Genomic DNA, 19,717 nt, shown 5'->3' with positions numbered 1-19,717 from the left:
CTGCAGTACCCATTATTTGGCTTGTGACCTAAAGGAACTTAATTCTTTCGGTGCCCGGTATGGCTACTGTGTGTACCTACGCGGTGTAGCCTCGTTCTTCCTTGTGTGGAATCTTGTAGCCACCCCGGGTGTGCCCGATAACACCAAAGCAGTAAATCAGAAGTTTGTTACCGAAAACTCTGCTTGCTTGCAGATGTCGCACATCTTTTAATGCTTTATAAACAGTTCTCGATAGTTTTTGCTTGCTGTGCTGGCCCTTGATTTCTATCTATTTCTRTTTGCAGTATCTATCTGCATTTCTTACAGCATGCTCAAAAAACTGACTATGCAAACTCTATTCATGGGGCTCTTCACCAATGCATTCTTGTTTCTGATTTTACATGTAAATACTTGATCTGTGTTCGTACTTGGTAACTGCAGAGTTGTTTTGGCACAGTGTGTTTAAAATTTAAAGGCAGGCTACTGGTTGTGTGTGCATGTAGTGCGTATACAAGTTTGCTTGCTTTTTGGTTTTAAATACTGTTATTTCCTCTTWTTATTTATTGATTTATTAGCCCTCCTTTTTTAACCTGCATAATATAGAAAACGCTTTGTAGTTGAGTCTCTCTTTAATGTTTCRCATGTTGTGAAATATATTGTGAAAGGTTGGGTTTTGCTTACATTCTTGTCAGAAGATGGTCCCAAGAGGCATCAGCTACTTTTGCAGGCATTGGCCAAAAAAAAACTCAGCAGTGCGTAGAGTGTGTTACCAAGGTATTGTTTACAAACGATGCTTCCACTCGAATATAACATCAAGTTCAGTTCCAGGCAGGTCTACAATYTGTGTTGTTGCTAGACTGATTGACAAACCAGGAAATATGGCAATTAGACTTGTCAAGTCTTGCTGTCTGACTCCAGAGCTGCCTTCTTTTTCATATGAGAAACTTACTGTTAATCTTTGCACCCCGAATGCACGATATCACCAGAAGATRACCTGTCATCTCTCCTTGTCTTTCTTCAGGGGAAGCAGATTTTCTCTTCCAAAATGACTTTACGAGTTCTGGTTTTGTGTTTGGCATATTCTGGGTTTGGAAAGGCAAATGGTAAGTTGAATTTCCTGGAATCTGCCTGGAAATGTTTGGGGAACTGGTTTTTTTAGAAGCCCAAGGCTTCAACGGAATAAGAGACAAAAATAAGTGAAATACAGATTGCTGGTGCTGTTTGACACATCATGGAGCTGAGACAGAACCACAGAACTGGTACTGGGGACCCAAAACCTCCTGCAGYAGCATTTAGAGATGGGAGGGACAAGAAGCATCCCATATCTGCAATGRCACTGGACGCTGTGTCATTGAACCTGAGTTCACAGCTTCCCAGGGGTGTCTCTTGCCTTCCCTCCATCTCAAATGCACTGTGAACTCTGAAACTACAGTTCAGAAAGTCTTTTAAAGCCATTTTGCTGTTTACTTCTCTGATAATGGCTTGGTGTGTATTTCCCATATGCATTCAAACTTCCTCTAGCTCTTAGGAAACAAAAATTGAGAATATTGCTGAGAATGAGCTGATTTAGTAAAACTAAAGAAAGAAGTTCACAGAGATGAGTGCAGAAACAGGGTAAGTAATTTTTTCTTCTAAGTAGCTTAGAAGGAAGTCAAAGCCTCAGCCAATGCAAATCAGCATAACATTGATTTATAGGAGTATGCACGAGAGGGACTTTTAGGCACAGRAAAACCATAGAAAAAATATGTAACTGAAGGGGTTGTTGTGTCTGTGGGTAACCCAGGCCTTAAAATCCACATTAGGCTCTGAATATGTATGATAATCTGCCCTTTTCACTAAATACTTATTGTCATTGCAGTGCTTGTGGAGGCTGAGCACAGAAAAGTGAAGATGGGTGACAATGTGACTTTGAGCTGTGCCCTGAAATTCCCCATGGATGTTCTGCAAGTGACATGGCAAAAGGACTCAGAAGAGTCACGCGTTAATATAGCTACATACAGTAAACTAAACGGACTAAAGATTCACAAGCCCTATGAAGACCGAATGAATTTCACAAGTCTGGAACTCAACAGGACAAGCATAAYTTTTTGGGACACTAGAATGGATGATTCAGGATGTTACAAGTGCCTCTTCAATGTTTACCCTTTGGGCCCCATCTCAGGAGATACCTGCCTGAGTGTTTTTGGTGAGGTYCTCTGCAGGGATATGTCTCTAGTGAAATAAGAGGTGTTTTCTCACCCGCAGCATTTCCTTGAGCAGATTCAAGAACTGAGTGATAGCAGCATCCCTTGGTGAAACATGATGTAGAAACAGAGCACTACTGCTGTGAGCAAGACTCTCTGAGTCACATTCAAGACTACTGTGGTTGTATTGGCTCTTGTTTGTTATTCCTTGTATTCAGTAGCAGCTGGAAAGAAAGGAGTGAGATCTTTGTAAGTCCTTGGTCAGTCCCAGCTGGAACTTGGCCAAACCAACATTGCCCGTTGCATTTTCCTTTTAGGGCAAGGTACAACCCCAGTGCTGTGAGCTGCTCTGCCAAATCCCACTATTGATAGGGAATTAGCAGAGAGGACCAAAAACTTATTTCACTTAACAGATTAATTTAATTACTTGGATTTCACATTGAGTGGAATCTTTGGGGTAGAAATCTTTTAATGCTTCAGTATGGGGAAAGAAGTACAGAGTCATAGAGGGGRCCTGACCCAAGGAGCTCTTTCTGCATTCCTTGCCATTGGGCTCAGTGTGAATCCGATAAGCTTTGCTCTGGTTTGTAATGGTTAGACTGCTGCTGCTGCTTATGACCAGGTGCTCACTGTGGTGATGACTTGTCTCATTTTTTGTTGGAAGGTCTCAATGCATCTGTCCATTACAACATTTCTGAAGATCATTTGATAGCCATATGTAACGCTGATGGCCTCCCAGAGCCCACCATCACCTGGACCAACCTGTTCAATTCTACTCCTACACAAACGACAGTCAAGCACAAGAATGGGGTTGTGTCCATCACCAGTCAACTGGAAATCCACAACATTCAGAGCATCAGTGCACAGGATCTGACCTGCAGAGTGAGCAACACAAATGAGAAAATTGAATTGCCTGTGAAACTAAAAGGAGGTGAGCAGTGCAAGTAACTTGTTAGCATTCTCTTGGTCTCCATGTTTTGCAGCAGTGTGTTTGGATAGAAATCTTCTGGGAAGAGGAGGGAATAAGATGTATATCTTACTTGCATTCATTGTCAACTTTGAGATAATAATATATTGGAGTTCTATCCAAGAGGGAAAAAAAGGCTGACTAATCAGCTGGGGAGATACAGGGTTTGGAAGCACCATGCATTTTGCAGCAAGGTGAATTTACGCTTTCATGTAGACCTTTATAATTTTTTTCAGTAGCCTAAACATAAATACAAATATGTCAGTTGATATTTATTTAGATGAGTAGAAACTCTGTGGGTTGCTTGATGAACTCAGAAGTTTTGAAATTCATAACAAACTATCTCTGAATATATCTCTGAAAATGCTTCTGTTCAACTTACTACGTGTTTTGTTGTATTTAACCTGTTTTGTTTCAGTTTCTCTGATGYTTTGCTAAGGCACATGTCCACTGAAGTAATGGTCAGGGAGGAATAGTACTTTCAGGCATTCAGGGAGAGGGTCAATTGACAGTATTTACATTTGGTTTTTGCAGAAATTTTAAATACATTAATGTAACATCTGAATATCTTGTAGTGTCAATTTATTTCTTCTTCCATTCTGCTTGGCTGGAAAGACTTTCACCCTGGTTCTGCAGATCAGAAACAGAAACATTAAAAGCAGAAGGACCATTCCTAGTTCATACAGGAGCATTGACTTRGATGATTTAAAATTCATGTGTGTCTAAATCCTGAGCCTTAAAGGGAAGAGCACTTGTAAATTATCAAGACAGGAAAAGCAGCTTATAGCTGTGGGTTAATACTGAAATTACATGCTCAAGAAGTGATTGTTGAAGGAATAGTAGTAAAGAGAAGGGTCTGACTTTTAATGTCTTTTCTCTAAACATTCAAAAGAAATTTAGTTCTTAATTCTGAATATCATTAATTGAAAAAGCATATTAAATCTTTTTGTCCTGTCTCAAATATTCTTTTGTTTTGGTCTTTTAAAAAGAAAATGTGTMTCTCAGGAAGCAGAAGACTAAGACTGTTGTTAGTTCTTGCTAAGTGGATAAAAAATCAGGTAACAGCTTGTTGTTTTAACAATCTTATATTTTAAAGGACAAGAAATTCAAAGGAATGGTTCAATATAGCTCTGTTAAAAGATATCATAGTTTTGGCTTGAGTCAAATTTTTGACTCATACACTTTTGAGTCATACAGTTTTCCAGCTAATGAGCATTTGTATAAGCATTTTGATTAATGGCACTCAAATGAAGTGGTTAATGTCTCACCAGGGAGGAAYATTTATGCTCAGCTGTTGGGTAGAGCTATTTGCAGGCAGCAAAACATAGTCTGTCTTCTTTTAATAAACTTAATGTAGTTTTTACAACAGCGTTAAGTGTTCAAAAGTAAAAATAATAACTTTCTGAGTGAGCAAAAAAAACTCTTCTGAAAGTATTAAAGCTAACTTGTATGAAGTTGTGCTTGTGTGTGCATGCMAACCACTGTCTCAGGTATGGGAACAGCAGTTTTCTTTGCCTTGAAAAGAAAGCAAAGAAACATTTTATTCTCATCTTCTGTGGGCAGGTAGTTTTGTTTTCAAAGATACATAGGTTTACTCTCACTTTTGAGCAATTGCTGCTTTCATGTATCTTAGCAATACCTTTAACCAGATCAGAGGAACCACTGTCATTAATCAGACAACCTCTTGGCTCGTTTTGCTTTTTTTTCTCTATAAGCTGAATTAATTTGCTGTGGGTTTTTTGTGGTTTTGTTTTCACAGAGGAGGGATCGTCCTTGCTTTGGCTGGTGATTATTGTGGTGATTTTAGTAGTCGTCATAGTTCTGATTATGCTCTTCTGGAGGAGGCCAACATGCAGGAGGAGTTGAAGTGGTGAGTCACTGATGTGTGGTTTTCTTAGAGCTCATAATAAAGAATAGAGAAGAATAAGACTTTGCTGAGATACCACTGGGGCTATGTCATATTGGACAACATAATAATAATGAAGTAAATAAATTAAATATTTAATAAAATRAATATKTATTRAATAATAAATAATWAATTAATAATAGTAATAAAATGTTAAAGTTTTTAGAGGTTGCCTCAGTTGCATGTAAGTTTCTGAGTTGTTTTCCCACTGCCAAGGGACAATCCAAGGCTGAAAATTGTGAGGGGAGGATYCAAGCAGAGCAGGACATGCTACTCATAGTTTGCTTTCAGGTAGCAGTCTCAGCAGAAGCAGTTCATTTATCTTTCACGTTTTCCTGGAAGCTCACAAAGTGTAGCATGCTCAGACCATTTCTGACAGATGAAGAGAACGCTGGAGAGAAACCCACTCATGCAGACTGATGTCCCCTTAGGAAAAGCATTTTCTACTGGTCATGGCACCATCTTTGTAATTTTTAAGACAAATAGGGTATGAAATGTGACAACAGAATGTGATGAAAAAGTGTGCTCAAATTTGGCACATGAGCATGCTTCCTAATGATTAATTAAGGAGAAATTGTAGTCAGCATAATGTCTCTGCATGTGTAATAACCTGGTCATGGATCAATTCAACTCTCTAGTCTTAACTACTAGTAACATAATGAACAGGAAAAAATTAGCAAGGTGGGAATGAGGGGAGGGGACACAGGGCACCATAAGCTTCAGAAATCACAGAAATTTGATGGTCATTGGTAGTTTCACTTGTTTAACTAAATCCAAATCCTGTGTCTGGCTTTACATTCCACTGATGTAGTTAGAAACTCCAGCACACATTAACTCAGTTCCTGACTGTTTAGGAAATACATTCTTCTTCAGGGTGATAATGTGATAAAAAAATAAAGAAATATTTCAAGCAGTATCACACCTCTCTATTGTGAATTTAGACTTATAGCATCCACCATTAATGAGGGTTGACCTRATGCATCTGCTACTGCCAGAGACAAAAAAGTTTCACTGAGAAGAGAAATGAACTGTTCTTACTGTTATAATATAATAGATATAATGCCTTAATTGWAAAATGCATGTGAACCTTCCATTGATCCTATAAGCAGTTCAGAAGATAAAATTTCTTGTTGAATTTTCAGATCAACCTGGGAGTTAAAATGCAAGATATTTGTTCTTAAATGCTGCATTTTAAAGGATCAGAATAAAAAAGTTAAATGCTCACAGAAAGATGTATGTTTGTTCTAGAACAACCATTCAAAACACAAATGAGCTTGTACTAAGCATACCGTGATGGAGAGACCTTGAGATGAGGTGATCAGATAGAGAGCTGGGGTCACCCCCTAGAGCAGATCTGAGATTGACCAGGAAAAGAGAGTGCCAAAAAGCACAGATGCTGCCTTGCAGTGTTTTGAAGCCCCTTCATTGCATGGCAGATGAGAAGAGCCAAGCTGGGATGCTGTGTCTGCACTGGGGCCCAAAGCTGGAGCAGTGCTGCTCAGTGAATCACTACTTGGCAAGACTAGGCTGTTCATGTTTAGACTAGACTGAGGATGTTAATATGTATCCTAGCATGATTCTGGCCCTGGGATATTAACAGTTTCCTGGGCAGCCCTTACATGGGTTCAGCAATAGTTTACAACAGGGCCATCCCCAGCAGGCAGTGACACCAAGTTTTTTTATGCCCTTCACCACCCTCAAGGTATCGAGCTTGGGACCCCTCAAACCGTTTCATGTGTCCTTGTGCCATGTGCCATGTGAGACATGATTTACTGCTGTGGAGACACCACTGTGATGCACAACAGCACAGCCTGCATATTACTTGGGAAACTTTGAACAGAAACTTTGAACTTTCCCCCTCCTCTGTCTTGTAAGGAAGGCAGAAGACACAGAAAAGCATCAGTTTCAACTGAAAGCACTGTGCCTCTTCTTCCTTAGCTAGAGGCTCAAAGTGTGAAGTCCCTCTGTGTCCCCAAGAGAAGAGGGATCTCATGTCTTGCTGCCTGGGAAGACATCRAGATTCCTGGCCTCTCATGTGCCAACATGTCACAAGGTCAAGACATAAYGTAAATCCCTGTCCACTGGGGCAGAGGGCACAAATTAGGTGAACAGCGTTTAGTAGTGTGTGTGAGTTTGTTGGATTAAAGTTTATCAAGAGAAGCAGGATTTGAGTGACATCAGTTGTGTTCCTTCCCATTTTTCATGGGTTTTGATTAACTCTTGATGCAAGCATATGACATCTGCTGTGAGCTTGTAAGTCATTGAGTCTCTTTTCTTTTAATGTAGTCTGGTTTTTATCAGTCATAGTCTGTATCTTTTCAGTTGCTCTTTGGTTTTCAGTTTTGAAAATATAATGCACTGACCTGGATCATTTTTGAATAAAGGCAGCATTATGTCATCCAGAGCAATTTTGCCCAGCTGAACATATTCCTTCATACAGCAGCCATCTTAAGGAAATGTGTACTCTGTGTTCCTAATTTACATCTGTTTACCTGAAGGCATTATTAATTAGTTTGCTGTAAAATTTCAATGGTAGTGCAGTTTGATCACTCTGTCACCTGTCACCATCTGATTTTTTTTTTCTCCCAGGATACTCTTTTCTGCTGGTGGCTAAGGGTAACTTACAATTTATCTTGTGTATGATTCCATAGTCTCTTTCCTTGTCGTCCTTAGAATGCTAAAAATATCTGTGGAGTTACAGTAATTTCCACCATTTTATTTACAGTGCATTACCACTCCCCGAGTATTGTGACGAGGAAATCCCCTAAACTTCTCAGCTATGGATCCTAGTCCGGTGTTGTGGTGACTTGTTTTTTCCCTTGATCATCTGTAAAATATGTTYATGCTTTTTAAAGCATATTCAATTCACGCAAAAGGCAGTAATATCTTGCAGAAAGCCCTTTTCTGGTTTTATCCTCTGTTGTCCTCASATTGTTGGAATGAGGGGCAACGCCTCCGTACGTACTTTTGGGCACAGCTGTTTGTAACAGCAACATGCAGAGCTAATAGCTCTGGCTAGAGAATGCCAGGGTCTGTCTGGGGCCTCAATGCTTCTTTTCATTTTGCACTAGATAACAAGCACAGCATTTCCAGGCTTGCCAAGATGCTCCGTTTTGAAAGTAAAGCAGCAGTTTGTTAACTGGGTGGCTGGGGACACTTCTCTGACAAAGTTTCTTCTTCTGCTCCTGAGAATGTAGTTAGTTTTTGCTTTGCCTTTATTTTTGTTCTTTCTCTTCATGGCACATACTTGGGACTCAGGTCAGGAGTTGAAAGGTCATGTCCTATCCCTCAGGCTTTTGGCTTGTGTACCTGTTACAGAGCATACATACATTTTGATTGTCCCTGCAAACATCCCAGCTGAAGCGTCTTCACAACATGAGTGGAAAAGTCACTTGTTTGGAATCAAACTGAGCAGCCTTTGTGGCAAGTGCTGACACACAAGCTTTGGAAAACTCATGTCTCACCCTCTGTCTGGTAGGCAGGCAAACCTGGCTGTGCCTGTCAGTCRGTACAAGTGCAATGAGCAGGCTGYRAAGGATCACCAGGCATAACTTCAGCCACGTCTAAAGATTCCTGGTGCTGCTCATCTGATAAAAAGTTAAATCCTTTCATTTCTTACTCAACTAATAGAGCTTTACTGTAGACCACACCAAGATAAAGCAGTCCAATTAACAAGCCAGGTGCCTGCAGAGAAGCCAAATAAAGGCTGTTTGCCTGCACAAATCCCTGTGACTTTCCTGTCATTTACATGTCTTCACTTGAATGCTTTCCATAGCTTCGGATGCTATTTCACAGCTTGCAGGATACTCATATTTCAGCCTGGCCAATTAAAAAGCTTTATAATTAATTCTCAGGATGTAGCAGTCTGCAGAGGGATAAAATTACACAAATACATWTTTTTTCTGGATGCTTGTGGTGACCTGTGAGGAAGGACTACCTCACAAATGCATGTAAAGGCCAGAATGAGGTTTTTTGTTTGGTTTGTTTTTTAAGAATTTGTTTGTTGATTTCTCCTGGGTAGCTTATGCAGGTTTTGCCATGTGGAAAGCTTCAGAAACAGTCAAATAGTATGCTTATGTTTTAAAAAAATTATTATAAGAGGGGAAAAAATGGGTCTTCCAATTGAATATGACACTGAATAGATAAGAAAGCTGAACAGAATAGGTTACCCTGGAAGAAGAAAACTTGAAGAGTCATAGAAGAAGAGATTAGGCCAGACCAAAAATTCCATTCTGCGGAAAGCACCAGCATAGAAATGTRTTTCTCCTGTCAGGTCTTCCTTCAAGTGGAGATTTTATGGAACTCAGATGCAAGCAGCATTGTCTTTACCACTTARTGCTGTGSTTTACTTGRCAAGGTGGTKTTCARTCAGASRGTGGASTTGCTGATCTTGGAGGTMTTTTCCARYCCTARTGATTCTACAATTCCGTTTGTGTCTGAATACAACCTGCTATCTGTATTCCAAAGAAATGCCCAACATCAGTTTGCTTCATATGTTACACAAGTACTACAAAACAGGTTGGAAATACCTTTGTTATGAGCTGGAGATCACTTAATACCCTGAGTGGGAATTTAGGGTGCCCCGATTATTGCCTTCTGAAGTTTGATAGCTGCTACAAATAGCATAGAATCAGATCTGGTAAGTGTAAAATAGCAACTTGGCTGATCAGCTATAATATGTGGGTATGAGAAACACAAATTTTGATGGCCAAATATGTCCAGGAAGGCYGGGAAATAAACGTCACACAGGAAATTCCAGTTATTTGGGTAACTTTATAAGAACAAGTGCTTAGTTATACTTTTCACTGCTGTATTTGTAGTAAAGATAGTAATTAATTCTGGAAGAGTCCTTACAGCAGTATTCTCTGCTTTTTATTCAGTTTGGGGAAGGCTTAGTTTCTAATCTTTGGCAATTAATGATGGCAGTTCTTATTTTATCTTATGACTAGGCATGTTTCTTCAGTGGATTTGCTTTGACATACATCTGGTTTTCTTATTAGTGAGAAACTCAGTATTTGAGACCAATATAGTAGCAGYTTGGGCTTAGGAGAATTTTCAGAATATTTTTTCCAGAGAAGGCTGCTGAAWACCAGACTTTCAGATGATAAACTCGAGACATAACTCCCTCTTTCATGAGATAGATACAACACACCCTGCTCACAGAGGAATGGGTTTCTGGCCATCATGTCCCAGATGGTGAGGCTCATTTTAGAGCAGCCTTGGTTTCCTCTCAAGTGTGGCTTTAATGTGAGTAGGCAATCATATTTTTGTCCTATTTTGAATTCCTGAAAAATAGGAAAAAATAAGCTGTGAATATACAACAGCCTCATTCCTTTACCCTCCTTAATACTATATCAGGAAAAAGCCCAAACCCAAGCCAAACAAGCAAAAATCCCAAAACCCACAAAAGCCACAGTCTAAAAACAGTTTAGCCAAACAGACCTAAATAGAGCTCAGAGGAGGGACTAAAAAAACAACCCTCATGACAAAAATGTCAGTGAAGGGGTAATCAGGCTGCCCATCACATTTCCACAGACATAAATATTTTGCAACTCAAGTGAGGATGTTTTCTGGGTTTAATTCCACACTGCTTCCAGAGAGCTCCTGTTTCCTATTAATTCCATTTAATTTTACACAGAAACATGCCTGGCAGTACCCTGTGGTCTGTATCATATAGAGAGGGAGAATGGGCACTTTTTCCAAGATTTCCACATTTTAGTGCTCCCTGTTTTCATTGTGAAGGACAGGGATGACTGGTGCTTAGTTCATTTCCCCATCATGTTTTCTTCCAGCGTGTTTTACTGGAAAAAGAATGTTCCTTATCCTGCTTTCCACTTAGAAGGGCCAGGAAAAGGGAGTTGCAGAGGAAGAAGGAGGGGAAGGTCAAATGGGTGACTCYTGGTCTCTTGGGCCACAGCTGGAGTTTTTGTCTGGAAGGATGAAATAAATCCTGTTTTGCTACCAACAGGATGAAGGTAGTGGAGTAGGAAACATCTTGGAGTTTCTCCTGCCCATCTAAAGGGAAGGCACTGAGGTCTGTGCTGCTAAAATCCTTCTTTTGCAAACAGGGAGACTTTTAGTATGTGTGACTAGTACAATTTCACATCATTTTTGTGCTCATATTTCATTATGAAGTAATTTTCTGGTCCTTTCTTCTCCTTTTCATTCCAACAATAGGGCTTTGTCTATAACCAGAAAATAAAATGGCTGGCAGCTGAAAGGGAGAAAAAATAGAATTCCTGTGATATGTGAATAGTTGCCTCGCTGTTTCAATTTCTCATTCACTTCCTTGGTAAGAATTATGTACATACTCAATTCCAAAATATTAAATACTTTGACTGTATGCAGGATTATTAGATAAGGAACCTCTTTCATACTCTTCTACATTAAAAGTAAAGATGCCAGATATTTTATTATCGTCTTCAAAGCCATGTAAAGGTAGAGTTACAAACTGATTCTCAAACATCTGAATGAGGAATGACATTCTGAAGTATCAAGCTATTTATATACTCAATATATATGTGTTAATTAATTATTGGTGTATTATTACCAGTGAGGAAAGTTTGTTTACTTTTCACAGTTTACAAACCCTTCCAGGGTTTTGTATATCCCTTATCTCACTGTCATACCCTGAATTCTGCAGTGTGTGTGATTTTCAGAATTAAAAAAGCAGGGAAGGTCCTACAGCTGTACACCAAAGGGTTTTGTTACYCTTGCTTCCCACTTTCCCCACTGCACATTTCTCTTCCTCCTGTCCCARCCACACTGTTAAGCAAAACCTGAGRCAGCAACACAATGGCCATGACTTATCTTTTCCTGGGGTTGTTTTTGTGTTTTCTAGGGTCCTGGAAGATTTCTGTCCACCTACCAGGTCATTAGAAGCCAGCATCCTGAAATCGATATTACATGTAGCAACTTGAGTGGCTGGAAAGAAGCAACAAAAAAAAGGAAAAAACATCATAACACTGCCCTGTCTAAAAGCTGAGCTGATGGCTGAAACAACTGAAATAACATTTGTTATCTGGTCTAGGCCCTTAATCCTAAACAGGAGGACTGGAGGCCAAACACTTGCCTGCTCTCCAGAGATTTTGCCAGGCAGAACCTTCTTTGCCCATGCCACTCTTGATTCTGCTGCTGTGCAAAATATATTTGTCTTCTTCCAGTTAAGTTTTGAAAACATCCACAGGTAGAAGTGCTGTAGACTTCCTGGGGATTCTCTTGCAGTGCATAATTGCTCTTGCAGTACAGAGGGATTTCATTTTTGCCAACATCTGTCTGCAATTTTATGAACTCTGAGTTCATCACCCTCTTCCTGTCATCTGTTTTTTCTTCTTTTATCCATCTATTCCAATTCCTTTTTCTCTATCTTGTAAGGACCTGCTGGATGTAAAAATCACAGGACTCAAACCACACCAAATTAATCAAAATTATTGGRGAAGAGCAATAGGTCTCCAAGCAGGTGACTAAATAAAGGCAGAAGCAGCCACAGTTTAGAAAGAACAGTTGTAAGTAATTTATGTAATATATGTGATTTACTTTATTTGCATCTTTCTAATCCTGGAGTGTTTGATTCTATTTGTTTTGTTTTGTTTTGTTTTGTTTTGTTTTGTTTTGTTTTGTTTTGTTTTGTTTTGGGTTTTTTGTATTTTTTGGGGATGTGTGTGGTGGGGTTAAATATGTAAGTGAAGAGGAGATGGAAACAAAGGCCAGTAGTGGAAACATTGTCTTCTCCATCTTTCCTTTCCTGTTAATGCCCTATCCTACTCCTTTCTGAGCTGCCAAAACTCATGGACTTTGTCARCRGCTTTTGTGCTCATCTTATGCACARCTCAGAATAACCTTCCCTGTCTTCATCCATGTTTMTTGTGTCTTTTTAAATCACTTAGACGGCCAAAAGCCATTATTCTGTGGCTGGAGCTCACTGGGTGGGATGTCACATGCTGAGCTCGCTCTTCAGTGTCACTGCTGGGGCCGTGATGGTACCAGCTGTGATTTCAGTTTACAGAGACTGAGCTACTGATTTCTCATGGTTTTGGTAGCAGATAAAGACACTGCCCTATTCTTAGGAGCTGGGACCTAATTCTGCTCCTGTCCCAGGTCAGATTGGAGCTCCTCTCCCACCACCCCAGGTTGCTCATCACTGCCTGCCCAAGCCYGCTGATCTGGCCATTTCCAGGCTTACAGCTCCAGTTTCCAGACCCTCTGTTGCTGTGAAGCAGCAGGCTGCTTATGAGAGCTGTGCACTGGGCATTGCCCTGCAGCTCCTCATCCTTGTGAGGGATTGAAGTCTCCAGGTGCCCTCTGCCTCTGAGCTTGTTTTGGTTGGGACAGAGTTGATTTTCCTGATAGAAGCTAGTAAGACACCACCTTTCCGACAGCCCCCATCCCTCCTGGGGGTTGTGCAAGCAGCTCTGTGGTGCTTTGTTGATGTCTGGGGTTAAACCATGACGGCCTCTGAACACCTTCACAGGGCGCTGTGCCTGCCCCACAGGGTGAAGGTTGCTAAAAAAAGCCTGTCACTGGGTGTGCCTGCTCAGTGGCCCATTTCACTGACAGGATAGACAGACAGGAGGACTGCAGGGGCTCCACTGATGATTTTTTGTTCAGCTGATGAGTGCTTATATTTAAGGTGCTTCTCAGTCTTCCTTCTGTCTGAATGTTTGTCGTTGTGTTGGATCACTAACAGTATTCTCTTTTCTTTTGGCTYTGATGAGCATTTGAGCATCTGAAATGTTCCATTTCACCAGAGTGCAGTGCATTTTGGACTGTGCTTTTTGTGTCATTTGTTTACTAAGGGTACAAGCTGTCAATCTGAAACATCAGCAATGAAGATTTAAAACTTAGGACTCAGCTCTCAGAATAAGTGTTTTGTTGCTTCCAGAGCAGTGGCCTCTCCAGACTCTGGTAAAAAGTTTTCTATGTGTGTTTGCTTGTGTTACTGAGGACATGAAGGGTGGCATTTGCTCTACTATTGTAAGACAATATAAATTATTTATTTATATATTTCACTTTTTCTAATAAAAAAAAAAATCTGATCCAACCAAAACACCAACTGGTCCTTTTATCTTTTCCATAATTGTTTGGGATACCAGCAATGTGTCCTTTCAAGCTGGGCTTTTTAGTTGTTTTGATTTATACTTTGTTTCATTTCTGTACAGAAAGAGGAAGTTCATGGGGTTTTTAAGGTGCTGTGGGGTATTTTTTCCTTTTAAAAAAGTTTTTAAACAAAACTTTTGAGATAAATTTACAGGAGTGTTTTTGACCATAGCAGGTGCAGTTTAGTTCAGATTTGATAATAACTTCAGTCAATCAAAACAGTRTATCCTATATTTTTAGTTATTGTCTGTGTCATGGTTTTTACCTAATAATTTTTWATCTAAAGTTACATGCTCTACTGATACATTATCTGTCTTGTTTTCTGTGTTTCCCTGGATGAAAAGAAACCAAATAAAGCAAATTTGAACATAAGGCCACATTTCTTTCATTTGTAGCACAGTGCTTGTGAGCTGTTATAAATCAGTTGGAGAAGCATCACACATGAGCTCTAAGTGCATTAAYAATTCCTTTGAGAAAAGCACTGGTGACCCAGGGTACTCTGTAATATCTGRCCTTTTGAGATTTGAAACCACAATAATTTTTGTTTCTCACGACACCAACTTGCGCTTTTCTTCTTAAAAGATGTGATRATGAGAAACTTGAATAGAGTTTAAAGGATGTGTCAATGTTACTGTATCCCTAGAGGACCTCAATGTCATGGGATTCTCTCCTAGATCTTGTAACACTAGTGAAAGGCAACAGTTTATTGCTTGTCTGAGCTATATTTGTTGCTAAAACACCATACCCAGTGATTTCCAGAGGTTTTCCAGAGATTGCAACATAAACTCTTGATTTTCTCAAGGAAACATATGGTTGCTGCTGATGGCTTCTGAAGAGCTTCCYCCTGGATGTTGGCCAAAACTGCAAGTCCTGTTGCTGCCGTGCCTCACCCTGAGCCATGGGAGAATGTCGTTTCTTCTCCTGGGAATTCGTGCTGATAGAACAAGGGATAACAGATTTAAACTAAAAGAGGKYMAWTTWRRWTWWKKKKWARGRARRWTTTWMMAARRRRRKKGTWAAAMCYKSMRRWKSMRGWTKSCMARRRRMMWKRKKGRWKSCCCMRCCCYGGAAACATTCAAGGCCAGGTTGRGTGGGGTTTGAGCAACCTGGTCTAGTGGAAGATGTCCCTGCTCAGTGCAGGGGAGTTGGACTGGATGGCCTTCAAAGCTGCCTTCCAATCCAAACCTCCAACAATTCTGAGAATCTGACACTCTCAGATGAGCCAGGTTACCTCTCCAGGCAGAGGGAAAGCAGCGAGCCTGCAGTGCTGCTGCCCTGGGTGCAGTGTAGGGCAAGCTGCAGTTTCCCCAGAATGAAGAGCAATGTTTACCACACACAAAAGCAGAAGAGCTGCTTGCCTGGCCCAGGAGCTCCTGGTAGAGCTGGGTCAAGGGCTGCTTAAGCCATCAGTTTCTCAGTGGGTTGTGCTGACAGAGCAGGGCAGGAGTCAAACAGTGTGGGCTGAGGTGGCTCAGGCTGGGGCTGAAGTCTGGTAGCGGAGTTGAGTGGCCTTAAAAAGAGTAGATTGGCCACCCTCAATGTCACAAAATGTAAACATGTGCAGAATAGCATGTTTCCTCAAGGAAACCTCAAGGTTGCTGTAAAATCTATAAAAGGTTAATTTTTTGGCTGACAGCCTGGTCCTCAGAACCTGCAAAAATGTTTGCTTTAGTTTTCAAGTCACAGTGCATTGTTCAKTTTCTACAGCTGTCTCCTCTCTTTGTGTGCTTTTGTCCCTGACGTGCTCAAGGATGTCTTGAATTGTGCTGACATAAGGGACAGGAAGGTAAATTGTCKGTGAGAGATAACAACTTTATGCATGACCACTGTGAGGGTTTCAAACCACCAGTGCCCAGGGCTGGGTTCCTGAGAAAGATGGAGTTTGCAAAGAAAAACCAAACAAACAAAGAAAGCAAACAAAAAACCCCACTACTGATGTCTCTGTAAAAATGACATCATTTCCTTTTTCCCTTGGGTGTTTTGAGTGTTTTCCCATTGCCCACYGATCATCCAGCCCAAGGCTGGGCAGCTGCTCCAGTACCTCTGAAGTAGTGAATGCATGCTTGTGTTTTTTCCTTTACCCTTTCCTTATTCTTCACCAACCCATGAACTGTGCCTCTGCACAATGTTTCCAGGTCTGAGAAGTAGACTTGGGATTATTCTGGGTGACTTTTTCCATCTCATGCCATGCCATGTGCCTGCCTGCTTCACTTGTGTGTCTCTGGGCTGCTGCTCTGCTAACTAAAATGCTGTTTGATTGAAAAGCATAGTGGCAGCTACTCTCAAACAAGATGTCAAGGAAGAAAGTGCAGGATAATTTTAGAAGCTAAGAGGATGTATTGTGGGGTTTTGTCTGGATTATTTTTCCTTAACATGCTTTAAATTTAGCAGTAGAATCAGCACTGAACAAGAACTTGCATGTTGATGACCAGTGTTTTTTTCACACAGAAAAGGCCTAAAAGTCTTCCAGCTTCAAGTTGAAAGCACTTAAATTGGTTATTTTTGAGACCATGTTCAGTGAGTATCCTGGGAGACGGTAATAATGTGAACTTGATGCTTTGAGTCACTCTGCCTGCAAGAAGGAAGTCTGGCCACCTGGGCAAGCAGAACTGGGAAATAAAGAATAGGACTGCAGCCCCAGCCTTACTAATCTGGGTTTAGGTAGAGGAAGAGGAAGAGATGTATTTCCCTACTAATTGCACCCTAATAAATTACTTCTGGAAAACAATGTAGCTGAGTATAGTGGTTGACAAGAGAAAGTTTCCCACTCCTTACATGAGACAGAGATTAAGCAGGTTGGTCTTTGGCTGATGAAGTATGGATCAGACAGATTGCCTGCTCTGGCAAGAGTTTCTTAATGTAATTTGGTAAGGAAATACACAGTGAGAGAATTATTTATATTTTATTTTATCAACTCTTAAAATGTTCCTGATTTCAGCTTCTTTCCTCCTGATTTTGTCCTTCTGTGTTCAGGCTCTGTGTACTGTGCAGACCAAATTTTTCYGAGAAATGTTAATCTGTTATTAAACTTGGGCAAGAGAAAACTCTCCACTGTGGGATGAATGTTGTGCCTAACAGTCCAAAAAAAATAGCTTATTATGCCTTTGTTTTTTTTGCATGCAAACAGCACTTCCATCTATGGGAAAAATCTCAYTCCCAGAAGGAGTAGGAGCTGTGTYTCTGCTCKGCAACCTGGATRTTTTCCCTCTTCCATCTGACAYAGCTTTRCATGTTAATCTAGCAAATATGAAGAACCTACAGGTGAAATTAACCCTAGAAAGCTGTAGGGKCACCCTGAAAAATTGTTATGCTAAAACCAAGGAAGACAGAGCCATTGAGAAAGATCAGATGTGGAAATCTCTAATGGTGCATGTAAGCAGCTAACTGAATCAACTGGAAGAGATTTCTGGTTTCCTGGAAGAAGTCCTCAGGACATTTTCCTCTTGTGTTTAAAGTGAGGTTTCCTGCTGCAAGGTCTTCTTTCCTCAGACTTTTCTGTTTTAGTTGAAAAGTTGATATTTTAATATAAGAGAGAACAGAAACTGCACAATTGTTTCTTCTGTTTGTTAGGACCTTTACGAAGTCTGAAAATTTGAGGGGTTAAGTGGTAAAAAATAGGCATGACCTTTTCTGTCAGCCTAATTTGTACATGTGGATAATATGACAAATTATTCAATACTAGCAGTAAATCCTCTGCTCAGTTGTTTAACTCTACTCTTGAAGTAGCCCAAGCAGACTCAGTTTTATATCCTTGCTTTGTAAATGTGTACAGAGTGGCTGTTTGGATGTTGTGTGTATAACCACACAATGTTATGGAGTGGGCTTAGGCAGGCACAGCTTTCATGTAGTTAGTATTTTGTATTTCTAACTGGTTGTACTGGTACACATTTGTTAGCCTTTCCTGCTGAAATATTTGGGAAAGAGTTTTAGAATTAAAAACATTTATATCCCTTTGAGTAAATAATTGGCTTGGAGCTGTTTCTCAGAGTAAATTTCCCTGAACAGACATTTGGAGAAATCTGTCCCATTTGAGAATTCTGTCCCAAAACACTGACTGCTTTAGTTCAGATATGGTATGATTTAGCTGTTTACGGAGCATTTTCATCTGCTGGCACACGTATATATTTTTGAAATTAAGAGTTTATTCATCTTGTGTAGCAGTTACAGTGTAAATAATGTTGACTGGAAAATACTGCTTTGCCATTTTCACTGCCAGAATTTTTGCTTCCAAAAATAGGAGAAGTATAAACAACTTTGTATAAACAAAGGTTTTTTGCCTTTCTCACTGAAATGGCAGAAGGTACTTTCTGTGGAATACATAACAACACCGGACTACAGGGCAGGAGAGGAGCTGCAGCAAGTAGCAGACATGATAATGGGAATTACAGAGGATTGCAGGGGAGAAAGGGTTTACTTTTGTGAAGAGGAATTGAAGGAGACCACTTTTTTCTGTCATGGAGAAGATTTTGATGGGAGAAAAAGTCAGAGGCCAGCTGCACTTTGAAGTACAGGAGAGCCCCTCCCTCTGGAAAGTCTGTGGTTACAGAAAACTGATGCAGGACTTCAGATTTTTGCTGCCTGTATGAACTCGCCTGTTTCCAGGTGGTTTCTGTGCTAAAACATCCYAAACCAGACCCACACAAATTCTCATATGTACAAGATGATTTCTGTGTGCTTGGTTTTAGTTCTAGAAATGTCATTAGTTCTAGATAATAGGATCAAATAGAAATATGTAGAAATACAGATATTTGGGTTTTAGTCTTGCAGAAAAACTGAAAGAATTCTCCAGATTCCTTCTCGGGGCACATGTAGCCATATTTTGCCCTCTGTTTTAAGATGAGCATACATACATACATACAGGAAACTAATACCTTACTGTGCCATTTGCTGCCTTCTGTGGTAAAATCCTGAGATTACTCCAGCTTTAACTCTAAGTAGCTTTTTTCCCTAGACAAGATCTTCTACTGATAAACAGAATTACTTGTATATTCAGAAAATTAGGGTTTGGTTAATATTTAAGCAAGGAGCCTTCACATTCTAGAAAGATAAACTGAGGTGACGGACAGAATTAAAGGGTCTGTGTGTATCTTGTTCCCACCTTGTGGTGTCCTTGCTTCCAACAGTTCTCTGTGTGTGCACTGAGTCCAAGTTATCCAAGATATTTTGGCTTGCAGTAGGAAAATGTCTGATTTTGCTACTTATCAGAGATCTTAGCCTTTCCTAGTAGGCATTAGAGAAATACTCAGTACACTGGGTCTCCTGTGAAGAAAATACATGAAAATAGAAAATGCAATGCTAAAAGAAAGATATGCGACATAACCCAGTTGTGTAAATCCAATGAGTTTAGGCTGGAAAAAATCTTTTGGTGTTAATGTGGAGATTTAGCTTTTGTTTCTCATGTTGTTTGTTCTACATATCATGAAGCAGTGTAGTGCAGAAAACTACTAAGAATGACACCTTTTTGCCCTAACTTGGGGTAGGAATTACAATTTTTCACTAAATCCTAATTTTCAGTGTGTGTTTTTTTCTCATCCCTAATCTCCAGAGACTGAGCTTCCAGCAGCCCCTTGTTTTTTCCACATCCTG

At 40.1% G+C, this 19,717-nt stretch overlaps 1 protein-coding gene across 4 annotated transcripts in view; it reads left to right on the top strand.

Annotated features, from left to right (window-relative positions):
- CD200 (CD200 molecule) overlaps window positions 1-14,503 on the top strand; it is a 15,310-nt gene extending 807 nt beyond the window's left edge. For 2 of the 4 annotated variants that reach the window (XM_057371824.1, XM_057371823.1), the window contains exons 2-6: window positions 1,001-1,082; window positions 1,838-2,164; window positions 2,827-3,093; window positions 4,889-4,999; window positions 11,877-14,503. In XM_057371824.1, the coding sequence (XP_057227807.1) occupies window positions 1,025-1,082; window positions 1,838-2,164; window positions 2,827-3,093; window positions 4,889-4,995 (759 nt within the window). In that variant the 5' untranslated portion in view covers window positions 1,001-1,024 and the 3' untranslated portion in view covers window positions 4,996-4,999; window positions 11,877-14,503. Of the gene's footprint in view, window positions 1-12; window positions 58-1,000; window positions 1,083-1,837; window positions 2,165-2,826; window positions 3,094-4,888; window positions 5,000-11,212; window positions 11,328-11,876 lie in introns of those variants that run through there. The other 2 variants (XR_008965715.1, XM_057371825.1) reach the window with 2 other exon arrangements.
- The last annotated feature ends 5,214 nt before the right edge of the window (window positions 14,504-19,717 follow it).

Source organism: Malurus melanocephalus, unplaced genomic scaffold (genome assembly GCF_030028575.1).
Source record: "Malurus melanocephalus ecotype Western Australia unplaced genomic scaffold, MMel_1.1 scaffold_159, whole genome shotgun sequence".
Lineage (NCBI taxonomy): Eukaryota > Metazoa > Chordata > Aves > Passeriformes > Maluridae > Malurus > Malurus melanocephalus.
Note: the sequence above shows the minus strand (reverse complement) of the source record. Positions and strands in the feature narration are given on the sequence as shown.